The sequence below is a fragment of the Haliaeetus albicilla genome, chromosome 9, assembly GCF_947461875.1.
Source record: "Haliaeetus albicilla chromosome 9, bHalAlb1.1, whole genome shotgun sequence".
Taxonomy (NCBI): Eukaryota; Metazoa; Chordata; class Aves; order Accipitriformes; family Accipitridae; genus Haliaeetus; species Haliaeetus albicilla.
This window is the reverse complement of record NC_091491.1, coordinates 24072356-24098249: the sequence shown is the minus strand read 5'-3', so window position 1 is coordinate 24098249 and position 25894 is coordinate 24072356. Positions and strand designations below refer to the sequence as shown.

At 41.3% G+C, this 25894-nt stretch overlaps 1 protein-coding gene across 1 annotated transcript in view; it reads left to right on the top strand.

Annotated features, from left to right (window-relative positions):
• CUL3 (cullin 3) overlaps positions 1 to 12464 on the top strand; it is a 58623-nt gene extending 46159 nt beyond the window's left edge. Inside the window, exons 11-16 of the mRNA XM_069792118.1 lie at positions 2103 to 2227; positions 2565 to 2661; positions 3725 to 3859; positions 8853 to 9039; positions 10802 to 10947; positions 11650 to 12464. Of these exons, the coding sequence (XP_069648219.1) occupies positions 2103 to 2227; positions 2565 to 2661; positions 3725 to 3859; positions 8853 to 9039; positions 10802 to 10947; positions 11650 to 11781 (822 nt within the window). The 3' untranslated portion in view covers positions 11782 to 12464. The remainder of the gene's footprint in view (positions 1 to 2102; positions 2228 to 2564; positions 2662 to 3724; positions 3860 to 8852; positions 9040 to 10801; positions 10948 to 11649) is intronic.
• The last annotated feature ends 13430 nt before the right edge of the window (positions 12465 to 25894 follow it).

The following is a 25894-nucleotide window of genomic DNA, read 5'->3' as shown; positions in this document are numbered from 1 at the left end:
AATTAAGTGAGTTAATAAATGATGTCTATCTTCTTTTTAGCTATGTGCAGCTAGTAAGTTGAATTTAAAATGTTAACAGGTATTCTGTTAGGCCTTATTTGAAACTTCATCTTTCTCTTGGCAAGGGACCAGTAGTTTGCCTGATGGTTGCCTTTTGGTCACCCTAATCATGGCCTTCTAATGAAATTTCTGGAGTACATATTTATGATAGGAATGTATATGTTTCTACTGGTGCCAATAATATTGGAGAGGAAATACAGACAGGAAGACTTCTGGGTTTTTGTGTTACTGTTAACTTGCTGGTGATGCTGCGTTTTATATGAAATAGTCCATTCTATGCCTTTTTAAACAATTTGTGTACTTTGAATACATATAATGCCTCCTAGAAGAGTGAGGCATCTGTTCTTCTCTAAATAATCCTACCTGCAAAGTCTCCTGCTGGATCCTGTATCCTGAGATACAGGTAGTGCCAAGGATTGTGTAGATGATTGGTTTGCTATCAGTAAGTGGAAAGCTCAGCGCTAGGGAAAGTCCAAGCTAATAGATAATGAGTAATTTCTACAACTGTGATCCTGAAACTTTGTTGGAGTTTGTAAAGATTGGATCACTTCAAGGCACTTTCCGTTAGTTTATACCATTTTATGCTGAAAAGACATTTGTAAAATAAAGTGCTTCCAAAACTTTTTCAAGTCACAAACTGCTCAGTGTTCTGTATAATGTGTGTTGTCACGCATTCTAAATAAATGGTCTGTTCTGGTCTGGCTAAGACCAAAAAAATTTGGGAAACAGTTGCCATCTGAACTAAGATGTTTCAGTTCCAGATAAAGATACTTTCTGTACCTTTTCGTCTGCATTGATGGCCCTTCCGTACACTTTGGCTGGAGGGAGAAAACTTTTGAATTAGGTGATTCACAGATTAACTAGTTTTCTGTGTCTGAATGGCTGTTTGAATTTCTCTTGTGAGCCTTATGACATTGGTGATATGAAATTAGAAACACGGCAGTAATGTTGGTTACTGAACAACCTTTATATGGGTCTTTAAATACTTTTGCAAATTGTTCCTCTTAAACCTTAATGAAATTCAGTCAAAGGGATTTCTGTATGAGTAGCCTGTCACCAGTCTGTCTAGATTTTTCAGAAGTTTCCTAGGTACAAGTTTGTTGATGCACGCAGGCATTCAACACACACAATACAAAAACTCTTCCATAGTGCATGGAAATGCTATTCTGCTACTTAATGGTGGAATTTTCTGAGTTTATATGACAGTTTTTGACCTTCTAAAATATAATGTGCTCGATTTCTGTGTAGTAGGTTTGTAACGAGCTGGATACGGTATGCTTTGTTTTTTCTTGTCAATAATGTCCATAATCTTTTCCAATAATCTTTGAAGGTATTAGTTATACCTCCTAGAGCTGAAAGCAGTCAGTTTTACATTGAATAATATTCACATAATCCTAGTGAGGATTATGCCTTATGGGTAGCCAGATGTTTATCACCTACTAACACAACTACTTTATAGATCAGCACTTCAGTTGTAGAATGCTTCCTAACCAGTGCTGAATATTTATAGTAATGGCTGTCTTTAGGGAAAGTGGCTAGGTTGTGTGTGTAAAAGTGAGTAACTGTTTACATTGCAGTCCAGAATGTAAGGAAAAGGACTCCCAATGGTTTAATATTAGATATTCAGTATTTACTCTCTGCTTCCAGAGAGTAAATTTATAAAGTTATTTTGAAACTGATATGTTCAGCAAAAACTGGATTTACTGTATGTCGTCAAAAACCTGTTTAGAAAGAATTGTTACATGTATTATGACTTCTGTTTATGATCACAGCCATTTCATTGTTGGTTAAGAATTTATTTTGTTAAATTCTGTACACTCTTAAACGCCAGAGGGGAAAAATGTAGAGGATTTTTGCTGTACGATCTACTCTGATAGTGATGAATTCATTTGTCTGGCTTTGTAAAAAATAAAGTTCATAGATACATTTCTATTTTTTTTTCTTAATCTGTGAAAATTCTGTACTTTCTACACTGATACAGAAAAATGGTAAAACATGGTCTTGTTTTAAAATAGTGGATGTTTTCTTCCAATTGTCCTTAGGTCTCATTAGGTGGTGTTGATCTTACAGTGCGGGTCCTCACAACAGGTTACTGGCCTACTCAGTCAGCCACACCAAAGTGCAACATCCCTCCAGCTCCCAGACATGCTTTTGAAATATTTAGAAGGTATGTATTAAAACAGATTTTTAGGTAGAGGTTTTAAGAAGAAACTTTCTGAACTTAACTTAGAGGTATATTTTGCCATTAGAGTTAAAGATATGCTAGCATACTGCTCTTCTTCAGTTCATGTGAAAACTAGAGAATGCAATGGTCACATTATGAGGCTTGAGGTTTTGGGAGCTTTTAAGTAGAATTCTAGTAAGAGTTAATGTTTTGAAAATGCAAAAGTTAGAAATTTCTTGAGAGTGTCCTTAGTGGCTATGAGAAGTCTAGGTAACTGTTAAAAGCAATTTCCTCTTAAATACAAAACGTGAACTAAGTTTTCAATTTAATTACATTACAGATTTTATTTAGCCAAACACAGTGGGCGACAGCTGACACTCCAGCATCACATGGGTTCTGCAGATCTCAATGCCACTTTCTATGGGCCTGTTAAAAAGGTAAAGTATCAAGATTATGAAAATATTGTGGATTTCCTTACTTTTTAAGAGAAACATTTATAACAATTTCAGAATCTTGTAAAATAAAAGCTTACCCATTGATAATATAAGAATAAGAAAAAGATGCCTTCAATCAGTTTTATAGTCTGAGTCTTCCTTTGTAGCAGTTTTGTTTTTGACTTTCCCCCCCCCCCCAAATCTAATTTGAATGTATCACTCAGCACCATCTCTTTGTTACCTCACAGAAAAGTAGTAATTTTGATCTTGAAGGGACCTCAGTGGTTTGAGTATTTTGGGGTTTTTTGACTGTGAATCAGTCAAAAGTGAAATGAAACTTGTTTCTCTTTAGAGTAATTTTTGTTAATGTGAAAAAGTGTTGTTAAGCCAAGTTTAGCCTGCTTTTTGTATGCAGAGTGCTAGCAAAGTAGACAACATTTTTTTCAAACATGAGAATCTTAGTAGAGTTTATAGAAGTACAATGCTTAATATTTATTTATACAAGAAAATAATTTGTTAGTGATTTAGACCGGTTCTAAAATGCTAAGCTAGAGGTACTAATGGCATGATGCTTGGGAACATAGAAGGCAATACAAAATGAAAACAAAATTTTTATAACACTAAGTATTAATAATGTGCATTTGTGAGGATGTTAAAATTATATTACTGTAGGATAAATATTTTGATTAATTTTAAAGATAAGAGTAAGAAAACTGGAGGATGGGCAAGTAGTGGAACAGGGGCCAGAGAGGTGGTGGAGCATCCGTCCTTGGAGATGCTCAGTATTTGACTGGACACAGTCCTGAGCATCCTGCTCTAGATGGCCTGGCTTTAAGTGGTGGCTGGACCGTGGGACCTACAGCGGTGCCTCCAACCTCAGTCACCCTGTGATTTTAAGACAGTTACTGGAGAGACATTCTGTTTATGCCACCAGGCGTATGCTATGCTATCACTTCTGTAGAGTGATCTCCTAGGTAATTATTTAATCAACTAACTTTCATTTTACCAAGGTAAAATATTTTGCAGTGGAGGGTAATCTAATAGTAGCTTTGTAATTTTAAAATAGGAAGATGGCTCAGAGGTTGGTGTAGGAGGTGCCCAAGTAACTGGCTCAAATACACGGAAGCACATATTGCAAGTCTCCACTTTCCAAATGACGATATTAATGCTCTTTAACAACAGAGAAAAATATACATTTGAGGTAAGCATTATGGTTTTCTCACTTGATTTTAAGTAACTGTTTTAGGCACTTTCTTGTCCTGTTGAATAGACCTTTGAAGATCAGGTGCTTCTCATCCTATGTGAGTGTGGATCAGGCCAATAAATACAGTGAGCAGATCATTAGCAATACACCTGGGAAGTAATCCTAGGAGAGGAAATTATTTGGGAACAGAAGTTTTCAGAAATGTTGGAGAGCTGCGAGTGTGGTTATTCCTAGGCCATAGAGCTATAGAAAAGCTGAAGTTGGAATGCAGCAGGTGGCTCTATTTGCTCATTTTATCTTTGAGAAACTGGATTTTGAAGCCAAAGGGTGGAGACGGGTTTGTATCCTGGCTTCTTAAACACTGAAGTGCTTAAATTGGCAGGTGGGAGTGAGCTGTAGGATGAATCAAAGAACTTTCATCCCTTCTCTGAGCTGGTGAGCCAGAAAGGACAATGAAGAAGGGCCAGATAGATTCTTAACAAGGAGACTAGAGGGGCATTGCTGGGAAAGGTTGAAGTGGGCAGCTAATAGACAACAGTGAAGAAGCCTTTGGGAGTGGAGGAGGATCCTGTGCTGTGAGGTTTGAGCATTGTATTGTTAATGTCAATTAATAGTTTCATTTTATATGTTTGAGAGAGCATTGGCAGCCTTGAAAAGCAGTATGGGTGCAGTTTGAAATGGAGTGGTTTTCTGGGTTTTCTTATCTACTTTTGACTGTGCTATGCAGAGTAATCATTTGTCTTTTTATTTGGACTTTGTTTTCAGCTTATTTGGCATACTTCTAGCCTGTTAATAAAGAATGTTTCTTTGAAACGGTCTCAGTTGGGATTAAGAAAGCCAGGGTTTGATAAGAGGCTCTTAATAAATTACTCATAGTTCAAAAAAAGATTATTTTGGAGCACAGAAAGTCCTGTGTGTTGTGAAATCTATTCAGGAGCTTTGAGTACTTTCTCTGCAGAAAAGTGGGGGGTGGGGATGGGACTTAATAGCTCATTTTTTCTTGAAGTTGGTGTTGAAATCGGGCTGGTGGCTACCTGATTCCACAAAATTGTAGGCTTTATGAGTAGTAGAGCCTCACCCATATATGAATAAATAATACTTGGTAGAGCAGTGAAAAATACAATTTTTAATAGGTGCTCTAATTATAGTTTATTTTACTAAGACCAGATGATAGAGAAATGTGTCCATGTGCTTTTAGGTTGTGTATGTTTTTTTGTTTCTGGTTTGGGAGTTCTTAAACTCTTACTTTGTGTCCCACTGTAACTAAAACATTAAGAAGGCGTATTTGTTTGTTTTGGTTTCTTTGGTGAAGCACGTGGGAGTTGTCTTTAACTCCGGCCAGGAAAGCTTATGAAAACTTAAAAGCAGAACGAATTTTATCTTTGTTCATTGATTATTGAATACCATGATTAATTGCTGAGTGTTGGGCAAATGTTATTTCTCTGTCATATCAAATTAGTGCTTTTACTGCAACATAGTATGAGATGACTTGTGGTGTGTGCTTGTGTAAGCATAAAACTTTGATATACAAGTGTTTCTGCAGATTCACAGCTGAACAGATTAATTTGAAGGTGCCTTCACAGTTGAACAGACTTTGCTGTTTTGTTTTGCATTCAGTGTGATTATTAATTGCAAACTTGACAAGATCCTCACAGTAATCCTAACAGCCATTAAGCCATGTGATTGAGAGAAAAATGGGATAATGATGATACAAACATTATGCATAAGATGCTACAGAAACCTAAAGGATTATTGCGTAGCAAAATTCCTTCACAGAAATGTATGAATTTATTGTATTCCTATGCAGCAGTGTTTTATTTATATATGCAAAAGAACTGGTGGCCATATGGGTCTAGGTTAATGCTATTTGAATCTAAGAGGAAGGATCTTCATGCAAGCCTTCAAAGAATGCTATTCTTTTTAAAGAATTCAATTTCTTCTAATCAAGCCTCATCTAATACTCAACATACTTGTCTGTTAGTTTACAGTACCTGTCAGTATTTTAAAAGGTGAAATGCACAATTTTTTAATGATGACATCAAAAATAAGGGGAAAATTTTTTGTTCATTCTTTAGGTTTAACAAGCAAATAGAAATGTGACTGTAGTAGAAGTTGTTGAATAATTCGACAAAAATGAGAGATTAGAACTTAAAACTGGCTTACCTGTTTTCTCTTTTGCTGATCTCTGCTTTGGAAGATACACAAGTTGGTCTGTAAATAAAAATAAAAATATTTTCTTCCTGTTTTTGTCATTTCAACAAAATGACGTGATGTTTTTCCTTCTGCACATTTTCCTTCTAATAAACTTTCTTCCTGCTTAGAACTGGACAGAGGCAGTTCCATGCCTAGAATTCTCTCTTGTAGCCTCCAGATAGAGCTCACCTGGTAATATTTTTAGAACTGAGATTGTGTAATCAGTACTGTTCTTGTTCATGACTAGTGTGGCCTTTAAAATAAGGCATTTATGGAGATGGGGGAAAAAAAATACATTTTTCACTGTTGCATCAAATATCTATATAAAAATATGTTTAGAAAAATTATATGCTACAGACTGAGGGAAAAAGAGAGCATAGGAACATCTGTTATCCCCATTTACATTCATAGCTACACTTTTTTTATCCAACTTGAGGTTTTTGCAGCCTTCTGAGGCAGCATACTGCAGTGCAATTCTTTCTGTGGTTCTTATTTTAATGCTAGCTTATAAATTCTGAAACCCAAATGGTTTGCATACATTAGTGGCTGAATTGGAATGCTACAGAGAGAAGTAAAATCAACACAGAAATACATAGTTGTTAGTATAAGGCTGTTTAGCATCAAAAAAAAAAAAGAATTCCATTTTAGCTCTTTGTTTCACTTTCATCAAAAGCAGAGTGTATCTGTTTCCTTGTAGAATTGACTTAGTTTTGAAAGCATTAATTTTAGGTGTTCATCAAAAATCAAAATTTGGGAGCTTGCATGTCACAGGCATTACATCATTAATAACCTGGATTTGGTTTGTAGCCTCAAGGCTACATTTACCTAAGTCCTAAAATCTAAGTGTCACCTTCCTTTGGTTTGTTAAATTTATGCTGATCAATCCATTTCAGTAAGACCTTTTTTTTGTGACCATGTAAAGGATTATAGTGTTTTGGGGTTTTTTTTAATATTACTTTGTGCCAGATCTGGAAAAAATGCATGAAGGTGGCAATTGTGTTTTAAATAAAGCAACAAATGAAGAAATAGTCTTTCTGTGAGCTGCTTGGGAAGAGGCATTTTGATACTGGCAAGTAGTTAAAATATCTGGATTCATGTCACTTATTTCAAATTATATGAATATTTCTGAATGCATTATGCTAACAGTACTCTTAAGAACATGTTATTATTTCCCAATCATCCATAAGCAGTATCAAAAATTCTGAAATTTTTTAATTTTAGACTTACTGATTGATATTTTTTTTTTTTTTAATTTACCTCATTCAAATGAATTTGAATTCATGTCAAAAACATGATTTCACATAAAGAAAACATGGTACATGTAATGTTGGGTCTATAGTTGAAAAGTAGGCATATTCTGTATGAGCTTTGCCATCACAGAGACCTGGTAGTGAGATGTATACAAGATGTGCTGTAATTAATGACAGAGTCCAAGTAAAGGCCAGTATATGCATATTATTTTTATTGCATGTTTTCAGTACTGCATAACCACAGAAGAGAGGCATTTTTTTTTTCTGGATTGATTTTAAGAAACTTGAGTACACTCAAGAAATAACATCATTTAATAGAACTTTGTTGTACTCTGAAGTTAGATTTTTCTGTTTACAGTACTTTTAACACGTTTTTTATAGGTCTTTACATAGCATTTTGGTCACTGGGAGTTGTAACTGCGGCTTTTAGCCTGGAGGTCATCAGTTTGACTTGTGTGCCGTGAGCATTAGCAATTTATGGGGACAGTGGAAGAGCTTGATGCTGCTCTTGGAACCGAAGGTGGGGAAGCTGGGAAAGCAACAGCTCTTGTGGACAGTTACATGTCTGTGAGGTTTATTTTTTCTATTTGGTAGTTTAATTGTTAGCTGCTAGAGGTCCCTCAAGAGTCTGAATGGGAATGTGAAATCAGAGAAGTCTGCAGTTTCCTCAAATTAGAAACAGGAAGAAAATAGAGATAAGGCTAAAATGAACTTCTAATGAATGGGAGTTTAATAAACAAGTTAGGTTTGAGGAAGCAGTAGTAGTTGGCCTACTCCTAGAGCACTTAAGGCATCATTTTGCATTCCAGTATAATTTGCTTACTAACTCGTGATCACTGGTGACTTACCTAACATACAGCTCTCAGCTGAACTCTTCAGAATACTGACAAGAGGTGCAACAAGTTATGTACATGTTTTTACAAACATTCTTCTTCAAAGTTCATAAATTTGCTGCACTGGGGGTTTTTTTCTGTTTTACCTGGAGAAGTCCTAGCCAAGGGCATCTGGGCTGTAAACAAATTGTTCCAGGTTATTCACAAAGGAGGTGTAATTAATGTAGAGTATTTCTGTGTTATGGTGAAACTAGACCTTGTTTGCTTCCGTTTGTAAAGATCCTATTTTCAACGGTGCTGCTGAATGCAAAAGCATTTACACAGTTCTTTGTCAGGAAGGCTCAGGAACATTATGGATGTTTGCCATCGCCGAGTTACTTAGAAGGTTTGGTTTCACTCTGTTCAGCAATTGTTGGAGGCAGTGAACAAATCCTTTCAGCCTTGTCAAAAATTATAGTGAAATGAAACAGCTGGTTATTCATTCTGCTATTTCAGCTCATGGTGACTATTTACTTGACAGAATTCACTGTCTGTGCATTAACCCAGGTGGATCATTTTCAATAGTACATATTGCGACTTTGCTACTGAATGAATTCTAAACTTTCAAGCCTCACAACTGTCATAGTAGTATGATTTTGCATGCTTGAAGGTGGGCATTTTAAGCAATCAGTGCTGTTGTTTGCAAAACACGATAATGAAGATATTTTTCTTTAGGAAATTCAACAAGAGACCGATATCCCCGAAAGAGAACTGGTTAGAGCCCTACAATCCCTTGCATGTGGCAAACCAACACAACGTGTTCTTACAAAAGAGCCTAAATCAAAAGAAATAGAAAATGGACATATATTTACAGTGAATGATCAGTTCACATCTAAACTACACAGAGTCAAGATTCAGACGGGTAAGTGAGCTTTATAGTCTACTGTCTTGCAGTCCCAAAACTGCCTTAAGATGTCAAATTATCTTTTGCAGGGTTGATGTTCATACAAGTAAAAGGAAGAGAGTAATATTTTTTTTTTATGATGATGATGATTGGTTGCATCAAAATGAAAATTAAATATTAAGAAAAGTGTGGAAGTCATAGTTAAGCCTTTTACTTTACAAAATTTGTAATTATCTCTTAAAAGGAAATGTTGAAAGAGAAATAAAATTGAAATTAAATAGCAAAATTAAAAATATGCTACTGATTGATTCAGAAATAAGAAAATTGCCTCATAAGTTGCTTTACTGCTTTGAAATTGAGTGATATTTTTAGCCCATGATACAACAGCCATTTCCAAGTGCCAGGTAGCTATAATGGTTTTGGGCAATGATTTGGGTTTAGCAAATAAGAGAAGGTACAATAGCACTGCATTAGCTCATCAAAGTGCTGGTTTGTTATACATAAGTAAAGTTGGTACCTTTTTGTCTAGAAAGCTCTCTGGAAATAATTTCTGAGTTGTTAGCATTGCTGTAGATATACTTCATAGAGTGTTTTGGTAGATTAGTTCTTAGTTTTAGTACATCTAAACATATTTTCTGACTTTGCAGATCTTTGTATATAAAACATTGTCAGTGATGCTGTGTATTTTAAGTGCAACATCGGTAATTCACATGCTGTTTGTTGCACATAATATAACTTGTTGGGCTTCTGTGCAGCACGCTATGTCCAGGGATGTAAGCCTGTAAAACCCAGTAGTACCTACATACATTACATTGCATGTTATCCCTCTGCATAAGCCATAGCTAGACTGTCTTCATGTGCATGCAGAGTGCTGTGATGTCAACACATTTGCCATGTCTGGAGAATTTTTCTGGTGAGCAGGAGCGCAGCAGCCAAATGAGGATGTTGAGAATTCTCTGATTAGGGCCCAAGGCACTTCTCTGGTATAATTAAAGTCAACTCTGTAACAACTATTTGAGCTTTAGTGGAATTCTGCTTTTTCATTTCCACTCTACAAATGTCAGTGAAAGGGGAATATGATTTGGGATTCAAGATGGGTTTAGAGCAAATTTGATACTTGCGGTGCTATGTTTGTGTCTTATGTAGACTTCTTATGTGTATCTCTTTAAAACTGATAAATATTTGGGGCTTTTGTGTGAAGAAGGGCAGAGGGAAAAGTGGTATAGCAGTGTGGGAGGAGGGCTTGATTATAATGATGCTTGGGTGAAAGGGTAAGAAAAGCTAGACATAAGGGCAGAAATAACATAAATAGAAGAGGAGAACAGAATACAAAGATATAATTGAGTTGGGGAGGATAAAGTTGGACTGTTTCTTCTGACTGATGAACTTTTAAAGTATCTAACTAGTTTGTAAAGTAAATCTTCAATCCTTTTTCTATTTTAATTAATGGATTATTTGATATATTAAAGAGAAGAATATTTAATGGGAGCATGGGGGTTGGTGGTGCCTGTAAGCAGATTTGAGTACTGTTGAAATTTTAACATAGCAGTAATTAAATAACAGATTGTTACCTTGTCAGTTGCTATCAAAATATGCCAGAAAGTGTTAATATGTTCTTGTGGCTGCTTTTCACAGAAAAAAAACCCAAGTTTGAGAATGTCAAAACTCAGGAAAATATAACTTGATGTCTAGATGAAATAAATAGTGAAGCTAACACTTAGACAATGAAATAAATTTTAATTTTGCTAACATACTTTACATTCTCTTTCTTTTCTTTAAGTTGCTGCCAAACAAGGAGAATCTGATCCAGAAAGGAAAGAAACAAGGCAGAAAGTAGATGATGACAGAAAACATGAGATAGAAGCTGCTATAGTTCGGATAATGAAATCTAGAAAGAAGATGCAACACAATGTGCTAGTAGCAGAGGTATACTTGTACATAATTTTGATATGGGCTGGGGAATTCTTTTTGCTTTTCCTGTTAATTCATGAAAGTTACACAGCTCTCATTAACATGATTCTGAAAGGCTTTTGAGAGATGCTGTGTTTAATCCATCCTTTTTTCTTTTCTCCCTTTGTATCTGAAGACATCTAAATCCTCACCCTTCAGTTTAGGATGTACTCATGGGTGTATCTAATTTTTCTTCCTCTTAGTGCTATTCTGATGTTATCAAATTCCTTTAAATAACAGTTGGCAACAAAAAAACCTGTACTTTAATTATTTTCTGCTTTGATCTTGTTACTGACTGTTGGGTCCAGATTTGAGAGATTTGAGCTCTTAGCAAAGGGAGAATGAGTCCTGCTACTCTTAACTCCTAAGTTCTGACAGCTTCAGGACCAGTATGGATCTTCCATTCTTGAACTCCCTTAGGCCTGTGAAATTGAGGTGATTCTCAGGTTGTGACCATGCCTCTGTAGAGTGTCAATACTTTGAACTGTACCCAAAAAAATGAGCAGGCAACTGATGGGGGGTAAAAAAACTGTTAAGACGTTTGCAGACTGCTTCTTATGCTTCATGGGTGTAGCCAGCCCTGTCTAAATATATTTTTCTGATTACTTCGGTCAGTTAGGATACTTGATGATCTTACTTGCCCTGTGATCTCATATTGGTTTTGATCTTATGTTCTAGGTAACTCAGCAGCTGAAGGCCCGATTCTTACCAAGTCCAGTTGTTATTAAAAAACGTATTGAAGGACTTATTGAGAGAGAATATTTGGCACGAACACCTGAGGATCGCAAAGTATACACTTACGTAGCATAAAATGCGTTCAGAAAATTTGATTTATTCTTGGACTATACTCTTCGCATGAACTGGGAAGTTCTTTTAAATCATTAATATTAAGACGACCATCTCTTCTATTAAATTACAATACATGTTCTAGACCATTCAGATCAAGCCTTTTACTCCTTTTGAGAGTTTTCAACATCAATTGATTGAGCTTCAGGCTTTTCAACGTTATCCCTGTAGAGATCATCCTTACAATTCTTCGAGAAAATGTGAATGTGCCGCGTTTGTTTTCAATACTGTATGAAAACAGAAAAATAAAAACAAATTTAGAAAACACAGCTCACTTAAAAAAATAAAATTGTTGGAATTTCATTTCCCCAGATCTTCAGTGTTGATGTAAATGTGTTTCTGTAGTGTTGCTTAGCACTTCGCGCATTGTATAAGTTGGGTTTAAAAGAAACCACAACTGGGAAGGCAGAATTCCCAGTTATATTGCTCTGCTTCAAATGTTTCTTTAACTAGCCATGTTTAATTTAAATATTTGGTAATCTTTTGATGACCCAAGAAGACAACTTGAGCATGTTTCACTCTTCCAGCTGCACTCACTGTTCCAACAACATGAATCAGGAACTTCTGGGGGCTCAGAAAAGACCGTAATAATTTTGGCTTTCCCTTCTGTAATTTGAGTTCTTCTAAATTAAACTCTATATTGATTAGGTTTGTTCTGGTTTCTTTATAGGAAAAAGGAAAAGATTTTAGTGTGTATAAACTGTATAATAATTTTTGCTGTTGTACTCACTGCTGATGGTGGATTGTACAGGGCGATGTTTTTATTTCACTAAATGTAGACAAAATAAATTTAAAATAAATGGATTTAGTGTACACAAACACCTAATTCAAGTGTGTTAGAGTACAGGGTTGACAATCTTTTGGAACTAAATACTGTCCCCTGGGGAAACGTACTGGGATTATATTTTGTTAATAAACATCATAGATGGATCTGTAGCCCCAGGGCTTCCCATCATAAGTGCATATTTCAGGAGATTAAAGTGAAGCCAGCATGCACTATTTGTTTTTAAAAATGCATTTTAAACATGCAATAGAAAATTGTTGCTGTAATGAAATTTTTAGTTCTTACACTGGAACTTTTTTCTTCTTGTCAGTGTGGCTGCAAAAATAGATTAAAAATTGCAGTTTAGTGGCATCATTATTCTCATAGTTAGAAATGGTTTGAAGTGTGCATTGTACTGCAGAGTTTTTATTAAACAGTGTTTCTGACATTCCAATGCACATATTACATGGTTTCTCTGCCATAGCTATTTTTCTGTTTTCATTCAAAACAATATTTTTTTTCTTGATTCACATTACTTTCATCCATAGATACTGAAAAATATAGTTGGGATGGGCTTCCCAATATGTAGAGCTGTAGTTGAAACAAAAGAAAAACTTGGTTGTAGAGCATTAAGACACTGCCAGAGCATTTCTTGATTAGCCATATTAAACAAATATGTGGTGGTGGTGTAATGTAGCAATGCGATTGGACAGTATTTTTTCATAAAGTGTCCCCAATTTCACCCCTCTCCAGCCTGTTAAGATACAGATCCTGGCTATTGTTCAGTAGTAGGATATTTCTTCCAAAGAGGGAGTGGAATTGGGTGATATTTTAGTCTGACTATTCTGAAGCTTTTCTTAAGAAGCTTTACGTAAGTTTACTGCACACCCCCCCCCCCAACACTCACACGCACACATAAGTAGCTTTTAAGTCATCAGAGGGGAGGTGGCTGACAGACTTTCGTGCCATTGTTCTTCAAGAATTTAGCCCTGAAAGAAAACAGCTAGGCCATTGGCCATTCTAAAAATGTATTTGCTGACAGTTACTAAAACACCTGTGTCTCTGTACAGTATATGCAAAATTTCAATAGAAATGTTTAGCCATAGAACAATACTAAATATGGGTCGGATGAGATCTGGGGTTTGGATTGTGCTTAAGTCATGAGAAACATCTTCCTCAAAATGTAACTCGCTCTTCCATGTATCAGTATGAAGGTTTTCTTTTATGTGTATCTTATTCTTTAATAGCATGAATGTTGTGATAATTGCATGTTAATGCTTTCCCATGTGCTTTTCAAGGAGAAATGGGTTCACATCCTTTTTCCCTGTGAAGCTTATAGAGATGCTAATGTTGCTATCCATGACAGGAGGACTTTGTCCTTAGTGTTGCGATTGTACTTTTGCTGTGCATCAGCTGAAGCTTTCTACCTCTGGTGGCTTTTTTAAGTGGTGAGCCTGAATGTTCCATGAATGACTGTATAATTACGTGTTTAAGGGTGGGGTTTTTTTACAAGCTACGTGGGCAAGAGTGTTTGCTAGAAGAATAACAGGTGGTGATGGCTATCTTCAGTAACAAATACTAAGAGTATAGTTTCCATTTTAAATTTAATAGAATTTTGAAGACACTGTTCAGGAAGGGACTTTTGCTGAAGTCACCTTTTGGAAATGTGCCCTTTACTGTTGAACAACGAGATCATGATACTGAGGATTTAAAGATGGAGAATGTGAAAACTCTGGTCAAAGAGAACAAGATGTCATTAGAACTCTGCTTAAGGTGAGTTTCATGCTCATGCCTTTACACTGTTGGTGTACATTACTGAGATTTCTTTTACAGTCCCCAGTAGAATTCTGCTGTGCCTTACCTAATTTCATTTTTGCTTCCTTTCTTAATTTCTACTTAAAGCTTCTTTGTAATCTTGTTAAAATTTAATCAGTAGGATTGTAGTTACATGTACGAGTGTGATTATTAAGTTTGGCTTCCTTGCATTTATGTGCAGTTAAATACAGTAACAAGACGTAATAAACATGGAGTTTAATTCTTCAGACTTTTTAAAATTAGAAGTAGGTTTTGAGTTTTCTAGCTATTTGAAGATACATAGGCATGTACCTTCCTTGTAGACAAGTTTACTTCAAAGGGTCGAGAGTACACTTCATTTACCATCGTAACAAATAAGATTATCCTATGTATCCCTGATTTAGTTCTTGCTGTTTTCAATCTTAGCTTCCTTTACAGCTTTGATTTGCTCTTTTTGTCTCCTAGAATTAATCTGTACAATTTCCCCACTTGCTACAGAACAAATGAATGTTAAGCATGTCTGCAAAGCAGACTGAATCCTGGATGCTAAACTACTCTTGAATGAAATACCGCTCCTCGCTCCCTTCCCTAAAGACAAACTTTGTCCTGTCGACCCTAAAGCTTTCAATGTAACACCATCTGTTCTTGTTACCTTTGCTCGTTGTGAATTGGCAGCTGCCATAAGATTTACATTTCTGGACTTGTAAAAACAGAATCATTGCACTAAATATTCTGGATGACTGAAGTAATTTTATTCACGTGTTGTAATCAAATTGTACGGTGCCTGATAGGTGGCACATATATATGGTAATAGAGCCTGTCATGCATGCTTTAGGGGATAAGCTTACACAGAGATGGGGTTCCCGTTTTGTCAAAAGTAGCAAAAACTGGAACTACTTGTGGCCTCTTGTCCTATGTCCAGAACTGGCCAGAACCTTCATAGCTCAATCAAACTCCTGAACTCTGCGTTGTTAATCAGTGGTTAGAGGCGAGGTGGGCTCTGATCGTTAGCTCCCAGTTCCTCGAAGCCCCTGTGGATTAGAGCAAGGATTTGACAGTCTAGAACTAGGCTCACAGCAGTGTGCAGAGCTGATAAGAGGCATCGTCTTGTGTCTGTACCGAAGTCCCATTTCTGTTAATATTCATTTTGATATCTTGGATAGTAAATGAAATAACCAATGTGCATGAGTTTAATGGCTCTGTCTTCTGGAACGTGTCATGTGAAAACTTTGTAAAATGCAGAACTTGGTGTTTATCCAGTTTTCAGCTGGATATATGTAAAGAACAGGAGAGTAATTCATCTAACTTGCTGTCCTTCAGTATGTAGGGAAGTGTTCATAGATTGGATTGGATATTCTGGATCTTTCAGCTGGCTTTATCCATGTTTTAACTCTGTACTGGGTACGGCAGAGGTGAACGTTACTGTAAAAATGTAAGGATGCTGTTTTAAATGAAAGTAGCGGCACAGCTTTAACAAATGGCTGCAATAAACAGGTGGTGCGCAACACCCACATCAGTGCAACCTGGCTTACATTTTGTGGGTATGGTGGTCTCTTTCAGAGCAGCAGGTCTCCCCAGGTGCACTGCGGTTCATACGTTTGGTGTAACCTTATTGATGTGACCAGAGCTCTTGCTGCAGGAAGGTACTGCTGTGATGGCATTAGTACGTGTCAAGTTTGTAAAACAGCTTCATTTCTGTCAGGGTCCTGCTCTTCTCTTCATTTCTCCAAAACTGGAACTTCGATGGGGAGTGAGTCCATGGGAGCTAATGTGTTTAATATCATTGAGAGGAACATGAAGTTTACGGATAGGAAATGAAGTAACATTTGAACTGAACAGCAGTGATGTTCTATTAATTATTCTTTCTCCTGCAGTTCAAAACTTAGCTTGCGTTCCAGGTACAACAGACGCTGAGGCACCCTCCGATCATAATGACTGCTGTTCTGTTCCTCCTCTTTGAACAACATACCGCTGCGGTTCGCTTCATTTGTGTGCCTTATCCTTCAAATGCTGGCAAAGCGTTGACGTTTGATCTGTCAGAAGCCGAAGCTAAAAAGCGAAGGTGGCGCGCCGTATCGTGCACGCTCAGGAAGGACACGTTTAGGCAGCGGAGTGACGTGTGTTTGCAGCGAGGGGCTGTTGCGCCGTCATCGCAGCGTGTCGGCCGTCGTGCAGGGAGGAGAGCGCATCTCTGGGGAGGGCAAGGGAGGCGCGAAACTTCCGAGATCATTGTGCTGGGAGTTGCCAAGGCCTGCGCAAAATGGGCTTTTAGTAACTTGTATTCATCATGTATTAAGATGGTAAGCTGCGCTGGTAGCTTTGTGGCATCCTGGATGACTTCCAGCGAGAAGTAAGTATGACCAGAGCTGCCCCTTCACCCAAAAAAGCAGCGTCTGCGGTCCAGAAGCGCTCCGAACCTCAGAAGTTGTGACGCTGGTAGAAACGGCGCCAGCAGGGTGGCCGGGACGGCCGCCGCCTGCGCTCCCGGTCTTGTCACAGCCGGAGTTGGAAGGGGCGGGGGCCGCAGCGCGCCCCCAGGCGCTGCTGTGAGGCCGCCCGGCCCTGCGGAACGCTGCCGCCTGCCGCCCGCCGGCGGGGGCGAAGCGTGGCCCGGGGGGGGGGCGCTCGGAAGCGCGAGGGCGGGCTCGGCCCCCGCCCCCGCGGCGGGGCGAGGGGCGACGGCCAAAGGCCCCAGCCGGGCCGGCGAGGGGCGGGGACGCCGGGGCCCGGCCCCCTCGCTCGGGCTGTGGGAGAGGGGGGAGCCCCCGTCCAGCCCCCCGGCGGCCGCCCCGGCAGCCGTCACCCGGGCGGAGGCGGTGCGGCAGGGCCTGCGGGCGGGGCGCCCGGTGTGGGGGGGGGTATGTCCACCGGCCGTGGGGGAACGGGGCGGGCGGGGAGCGGCCCGCGACGGGGGGAGCGGCACTGCCTGCCCGGCGCTCGGGTGCCGGCTGCTCTGCTTGCCCTTGCACAGGCTCTTCCATGAGCTTTCCTTCTTCCCTTCCCTTTCCTCTCCTTGCCCTCAGTAAAGCTCGGTTAAACATCCAGCAACGTCTGCTCCGAGCTGCCTGTACAGTTGCCGTCTCGAAACTTTGAAGACCGTGTTTTGGAACAGCGTGGACGGGGGCAAGAAAAGCAGCTTCTCTTCCCGTTTAGCGTGACATGCTCAAGGACGAGGCAAACGAGTCACGTACGCAACGTCAGGTGATGAAACAAAATAGCGTTAGGTCTGTAAATTGAATCTGAAAATCGTGAGTTTTCAATCTAGTCAGGGGACATCTTTTTAAGTTACAATGCCAGATTTTATTTCCTGCATGTTTCTTACAAGCTGAAAAAACTCCCAAGACATCCAAAGGCCACAGAAAGTGTACGGATTAGTTGGCAGCGATAAATATATTCGTTATGCTTATTATTTATCTTCCCTTCCATCTAGTGTGACCTCCTCTCCGGATAAGTGTTACGGAGTTGGGGTAACCTATGAGATGTAGCACGTACTGCGAGTCTTGTGCATCATGAACTTGGAGCGGGTGTTAAGGACATGAATAGAAAAATACAAAGAAACCCTGTCTGGGCTGAAACCCCAGTGTCTTGAGCTTTGTTGTACCAGCAGTTGATCTGCAGTTCTCTGATAGGACAGCACTTGGGCTCACTAGTTACTGCCTTCAAAAGGAAACATGTATTATGGCAATCAGGGAGGGGTTTAGCCCTCCCAAAAGGAGTATTTCCCGAGCTTTTTGGAAACACACGGTGTCTCCTGTGCATGTTTCATGTTCTTTGAGTGATGTGTTTTAATAATGAACTATGATTTTGCAGTTTATAGAGGCTCTTAACATTAAGCACTGCCATTAGGCAGAATCACACTGACCCTGCGGTTTGTTCCACAGGTTCATCAGGCAGCAGTAAGCAACTGCTCGGTGCCCTTGTGATATTCACTGGGTGCTGTGTGAAGGGCAGGGGCAGCACTAATACATGAAACAAAGGTGCTGAGAACAAAGGTACCCGCTGGTTTCTTTAACACTGAGCTTTTCTAAGAACCCTGTTATATGCACATTCACTATGGGCGCTTGCCTCCTGCTGACACTGCACAACACTAAAGGTTCATAGTGCTATAGTAACAGCATGTTGACCAGCACCATTGCTGTGGTTTGATTTGTGTCTCGTAGCCTTATCTGGGAAAAATGCCTGCTGAAATCTATAGGAATTCATCCCAAGTCCCAGGCTGCATGATGTAGTGCTGGGTGCTTGGCGAAGAGATCTTGGTTGCTGGTTCCCTTGAGGGAATTGCTACTCATTGCTCTCTTGGGTGAAGCTGGGAATTGCATACCTCCAGGGAAGCAGATTTCACAAAGTGAGTATAAACTCTAGTTCTAGGAAGTCTTGATTCAAATTAAGCCTACTGTTAGTCTTTTCTGAGCTGGAACCTACGTGAGGGAGTAATGTCTGAAACTGCACTGCTCTGCACTTGACTCGGTTTGGTCCATGTGTTGTGATACAGAATAATATCAACATGGAATAATATTTTATGCTCAGTCTGCTCAGGTAATAATGGCATCACAAAATGAAGAGCAACAGAAGAATGAGGTTTTAGCTAGAAATTGGTGAATAATAGACAGAAAAGAGTGAAAATACTATTCCAAAAGGTAGGAGATACGCTCCAGGTTCTCAAATCACTGTGCTTCTGCACTTCGAGCATCTTTGGCATCTTCTACACTTTAGCTGCAGTAAAAACTGTGCTCTCAAAATCCAGTGTAGTTGTGTCTTACTACGTGAGGACAATTATGCTTTCTCTCCAGGTGGGCTGTTAGGATCGTCTTTAGTCTGGTGGGTTTTTTACCCTCTTGTTTTTAATCTTAGTTAGTTATTATTCTCATTAGGTTAGTACCTGGAGCCTCAGTTGTGATCACATTGTATTTATCCTGTACATGGAAAGCCACAGCATTGGTTTTTGCTTTAAGGAGCTTATCACTATATTTACATCTAACATGAATTTCTTTGTTTTTATGACCTTTGAAACAAAGCCAAGTTTTTCAAGGACAGTCTGGCTGTTTTAGGGAAGTACACACACAAACTATGGTTCTGCAGCAAAATATTTCTGCCTCATTCCACACTAAGGCTATAAGGTTCACACAGGTACTTCTGGTCCTTCAGTCTTGTCATACCAAACACAACATTGACGCTTGTTTTCACAGTTTTTGCCTGCAAAGAAAATCTTGAACATGTGGTGTGACTGTAACTAACACAGCAATATCTGCCTGGGTCTCCAAACAGCCCGACATAGTCTGCCTGCTCTCAGCAGCTATTTATCCTAAAGCAAGAAGGCATATTGATGTTTAGGAGAGACGGGCCTGTTTAACCTCCCCAACTCATGGAACTGCTGACCTGGATTAGGTGTGGACAAGACAAGGAAATTTTCTGGAGAGATGATGGTCTGGGAGCCATGTGCTCCTGTTTGCCTGAGGAGAAGCTGGGAGGGAAGGGGGATACACTGGTAGGTGCAACTTCCATTCACTGTTTATGAATAGCCCTTAGTAGTCCTGTTCTTGGGAGGAAGAATTCACAATGGGAAGGGAAGTCCTGAAGTCCTCGAAGTGAAGCTACATTAGAGCCTGATAGTGCCTTACTATGGTCTTTGAGTTCACGTGCAGCTTTTTCTTTGCAAAGTTTGCTAGAACATGCGCCAAATCCCAGCAATGCTGAGTTTCTTAGACCGTGAGAGCCACTTCTGCTAATGCTTGTTTGATGTTTGGATATCGCTTCTTTTGAAATTCTGTTAAAGATGAGGCTAATAATCTCCTGCAGCTTGTCTGTCACAGCATTTTTTATCAACTTTATTATGCAAATCTGCAATTCCAACATAATGTGGGATCCAGGCCAAGACTGGTTTTTTTAATTAGAATTTGGGGTGTATTATTCTGTATCTCAGGAGGGCTGTCCTCCGGAAAGGGGGTAATTAGACGCCTTCACACCGTGTAGGTCTGACTTGTTCCTTAAGCTGGAGCTTGGACTTATTGGCGAGCTCACCATCTCCTGGTGACTTGCTCTTATTAACACTCAGTAGGGTGCAGTTTCTCTCGGCGTCTGCTGCTGGCCTTCCAAGAATTTTGCCTTGAGTTGTCTGCAACAAAGCTAAATGTAAGCTGATTAAATAAACACTTCACTAGGTGCTGCAAGTCTCAGTTTTGTTTAGATGTGCCTGTTTTCTATTTCTGGAAGGTTTTTAATTGAAGTGTAATTTATATAAAAACTGCTAGGCTGAATCTTTCAGAAATGAGTCCCTGAAGCTAGGCACTGCAATTCATATGTAGGCAAGCTGACTCCCTCCTCATGCCACACTGACCTGGGTAGGAGTGGGGTTGATGCTGGGGATGTGGGCAGAGGGCTCTCAAAGATACCATCTTGGGTCACTGCTAGATTTTGGCCCTGTGTAGACAAGTCAACAGACTTGACTTTGTTTTCTAATACTAGTTTCTGATAAAACCTCCTATTAGCTCATTATGTTTCATGGATCTTGGTTTGTGTGTATGGAGTGCTTTGGAGTTTGGGGGGGTTTTTAAATATTTTAAGCAAACTGAAAACTGAGGAAGAATCTGTCTGCAAGTGCCCCATAACCTGCTGAGGACACTGTGGCGGGTTGACCCTGGCTGGAGGCCAGGTGCCCACCAAAGCCACTCTATCAGTCCCCCCTGCTCCCCCCCCCCCTCAGCTGGACAGGGGAGAGAAAATATAACAAAGGGCTCGTGGGTCGAGAGAAGGACAGGGAGAGATCACTCACCAATTACCATCATGGGCAAAACAGACTCAGCTTGGGGAAAATTAACTTAATTTATTACCAATCAACCAGAGTAGGGTAATGAGGAATAACACCAAATCTCAGAACACCTTCCCTCCACCCCTCCCTTCTTCCTGGGCACAACTTCACTCCCGGATTCTCTACCTACTCCTGCAGTGCCACAGGGGGGACGGGGAATGGGGTTTACGGCCAGTTCATCCCATGTTATTTTCTGCTGCTTCATCCCCCTCGGGGGGAGGACTCCTCATGCTCTTCCCTTGCTCCAGCGTGGGGTCCCTCCCACGGGAGACAGTCCTCCACGAACTTCTCCAACGTGGGCCCTTCCCACGGGCTGCAGTTCTTCACAAACTGCTGCAGCATGGGTCCCTTCCACAGCGTGCAGTCCTTCAGGAGCACACTGCTCCAGCGTGGGTCCCCCACAGGGTCACAAGTCCTGCCAGAAAACCTGCTCCATGGGCTCCTCTCTCCACAGATCCGCAGGTCCTGCCAGGAGCCTGTTCCAGCGTGGGCTTCCCACGGGGTCACAGCCTCCTTCGGGCACCCACCTGCTCTGGCATGGGGTCCTCCATGGGCTGCAGGTGGATATCTGCTCCACCGTGGACCTCCCTGGGCTGCAGGGGGACAGCCTGCCTCACCATGGTCTTCCCCACGGGCTGCAGGGGAATCTCTGCTCCGGCGCCTGGAGCATCTCCTCCCCCTGCTTCTTCATGACCTTGGGGTCTGCAGGGTTGTTTCTCTCACATGTTCTCACTCCTCTCTCCAGCTGCAGTTTCTGTGTGCCCTGCAACTTTTTCCCTTCTTAAATCTGTTATCCCAGAGGTGCTACCACTGTCACTGATTGGCTCGGCCTTGGCCAGCAGTGGGTCCGTCTTAGAGCCGGCTGGTATGGGCTCTGTCAGACACAGGGGAAGCTTCCAGCAGCTTCTCACAGAAGCCACCCCTGTAACCCCCTGCTACCAAAACCTTGCCATACAAACCCAGTACAGACACATAGCCCAGATTTGGTTGGAGCTGAATGTAAAAGCTGCCTCAATCAGGTTGTATAAATGCAAATCTTACAAACTTTGTGTTTGTGGCTGTTGTGGGATGCTGGTAGCCAGGCAAGGACAGGCAGTGCCTTTGTAGGACGTATTTGTTACTAATAGGAAGCTATAAATGGCAAAAGCATATTTCACGGCTTTTTGGGGGGTGCAGCGTGTGCCCATTGCTGCAAGCGAAGGCACGCTGCTACTAGCAGTCAGTATGGCAACCTGGCTGCTGGCACCGAGGCCTGAACCGTGTAGGAGTTTCTGCAAAGAAACTTGTGCATTTTTGGTTACGTGCGCTTATTTGGAAGGCTTTCTACTTTTCCCTGTGTTCAAATTGCTTGAATTTGAACCGTCTGAATGACTAGAGCTGGCCTTCTGCTGTTCATGCTTTCTTTGAGATTTCCCTTGCGTGTGGCTGTAGTGGCCATCAGCGGTCTAACTGGAGGGAAGCCAGCATATGTCAAAGGCATCTATATAACCACATGTGTCTCGGGCGTCTTAGGGCATCAGGAGTGGGAAAGCTGACTCAGGCTTCAGGTACACAGAGGTTCTTTGTTCCTCTCCCTGACCCTTGTCTTGCGGCTGGATCTCGTGCACCCCACCGAGCGCAGAAGAGGGGCTGGAGGGAGGGCGGCGTTGCTGCACACTCCGTGCTATCAGCGCGCTGGCTCTCGCCCAACACTGTTGCAGGCTGCCACAGCATCCTCTCTCTCCCCATTGCCTTTGCTTTGGCTTAAGCAGAACCGCAACTTGTTTGGGGTTGGCAGCTGTGATACAGCCTAGTTCGCATCACTGCAGTAAGTCTGGTTTAATGTGAGGTTTCCAAGATCCTGCTTAAGTCGGCGTGTATTTGGAAACTCAGTCCTCAGATTTGGAAACTCAGTCCTCAGTCTAGGCTCTTCTTTTCCTGAGAGATTGTTCAGGTACCAATGGTAAAAGCTTGATTGCCTCAAAGACTATGGCAGTTTTAACGTGGGCTTTGGCAGGGTCGTGGTTTGGTCCGTTGCCAGTGATCTCCCTCGTCTCTGTGTCTCAGCGCTGTTCTCCCAGCCTTGCATTTGCGCCAAAGTCCATGTTGCTTGAGGATAACTTATTTGCTTTACTTTTGTAAATATAGTCACTAAGCGCACAGGGAAGATGTGGTTTGATCCTAGCTGTCCCTCTGATGGTGTGTGCTGTAGTGCTGCGAGGATGCCTGTTCCCCCAACCGCTGCAGCTGAGTGTCCGGAGGAACCTCTCTCATTTTAGTTTGCATTTTATCTCCCATGAGTCTTGAAACTCTATCTTGTCGGTGCATCTCCTAGCATAGTGTTTCTCACAGCAGGAGTCTCAAGTCGCTGGGTCCCGTCAATGGGAGGAGTTGCAGCCCGCTGCGCTGATGCTGCTGCCAGGTCGGAGCTGCGACTCCCAGCAGCGGCCGAGGGTCAGCCCTCCTGGTAGCTCTGCGAGGTAAGACAGGCTGCAGCCTGCAGCAAGCTGCCCTGTCCCTCTCCTCTTTATAACTGTTTTGGGGGGTTTTTTTGATTGGTTGATTGGTTGGGGTTTTTTAATTATTTTCCTTTTCTTTTGTGCGTGTGTGCCCTTGGATCCTGATTTGCAGTGTGCAGTGGAGCTCTCTGTATTTTCTGTGTCTGCTGACAGACCCTCGCTGGATTCCTACTCTTTGTTAGCTGGTTAAAAAGAAGAAACAAGAACTGTTTGGGAGAGAAGTCTACTTAAAAAAATGTAGTAGGCTAGATGGTTTTTTGCTCTTTTGGTCATTGGGGTTTTACTTTTCTCTGAAGTGATGATGAATTGGAGTCACAAGGTTTGGAGCAAGAGACGAACTCTTTGAAAAGCCTATAGTTTCCAAGTAAGACCTTAATCCTGATTTTTTTTGTCTCAGTACTGTCTATGCTGCAGATAATTGTCATCTAGCAGGTTAATTTAGGATTTTTGTCCTTGTTATAGGCAGCGCTTGAATTTGGCGTAAAACAAAAAAAGGTCTTTTAACAGTTAGTAAGCCCAAGACATTGCAGGTATTTTATGAGGCCTGCTCCTGAGATGATTAGGTAATTCACAGCCAGTCTCTCTTAAGTTAATTATGTGCTACCATACAAAGCCTAAATCCTTAAAAAGTAACTTCCTTACAGATGTTACTATAAACTTATTAAATCCTGTGATGCATCATCAGTCTTGTTGGTGTCAGCTAGAGTGAAGGGCTCTGAGTACCACAGAGGACTAGGCACATCTTAAGAATTCATTATGACAAAGACTTTTTAATTATTTTGCTGTGCCTTTCCTCCACAAGATTTTAAACACGTAGCAGAGAGTAGTCTCTGAGGCTTCACACAATAAAGTGTTTGTTAGTTGTTTACCTTTGGACTTTATTTTATGCAGGGCTTACTAGTGTATATATTGGTGGTAGATACAAATATTCGTATCTGACCTGCTCTTACACGAAGCTGGACTACCCCAGCAGTCGTTCTGCTATACGTTCTGCTGTGTTGCTAGCCGCTAGCATGTGGGAATGCAGCTCCAACATATTTTTTGAGTACCATATCAGAATTTTTTTCCCCCCTCCCCTCAGCAGAGTGACTTTTCACATAAGATTGAACTGCTATTTTTCTAATCTCTTAGAGAAATCTTTCTTGGAGTGTTCAGTAGGTCAGTATGAATAATGTGCTTTTCCGTTTGGCAGCTGGACTGGAAAGCTGGGGGAAAGGGGAGCAAAGGGGAAGGCAAGGATTCATTACATTGGGGGATCGGAGCGAAACCAGCACTTTCCTTTTCTTACAAGATCCACCAAAATGCAGCACTTTGTTCTGATGGCAGTCATCCCTTTCCTACCTGAGACCTTCTTGGTGCCTCTGAGAAAAGCAGTGGGTGAGGAGGTCAAAACTCACCAGGCTGCAGCAGCAAGGGTCACGGCATCCTGGCTTTACCCCAAGGTTTAGGGGAGCAATAGATTGGGGACAAAGTGAGGGCATGAGAATACCCTTGCCCAAGGTTGAGGAGCCTGGATTTGAGCCCTTCCCCATGGACATTTAGATGTCAAAGCAAAGTGGAAGAGGAGCAGAGCACTCCTTTACTGGATGGTGCTTAGCCAGCGTGGGTGGTGGGGCTGCTCTCTGAAGGAGGGGTTCAGGCAAGGCTGATGTTCAGTTCATCCCATGCTCCTTGTGGTGGGAGTGGTGGGGACCCCTGACCTGGAGCTGCTGGAGGGCTTATGGGTCCGAGAACCAGGCCTAAAACTGTTCTCCAGGCAGCTCTATCAGCTAGAGCTCACAGCTGAGACTGCTTCTCCGTCCCACCCCAGCAAGCGCACTGCTCACAGAGGAAACACGGCATGGTGGCAGGGTTCGTGATTTGGCCCTTTTTGTGTGTAGGCTCAGTTTCTTGGCCGTTGTAAAACCTGGTGACACTTGAAATAGGTGGCAGCTACATCAGATCCCAGCTCTGCACAGGAGAGATGCTGGTCACCTTCAGCAGTCTTTGTGGGAGGCACCTGCCCTTCTGGAAACCAGTTTGGCTCCCACTGGCTACAGCAGGAGCTGGAGGGAGATGTGGTGTCTGCATCGTTTCCAAACCCCTACTCCTTCCAGCTTGCCAGCCCTTACTCTCTACAGCTGCTTTGCAAGAGTTCATGTTACCAGTACTTTATCTTCTTCACTACGACGCTGCTGCCCCCATGGGATTTTAAACCGCCAGGCTGATGCGATTCGA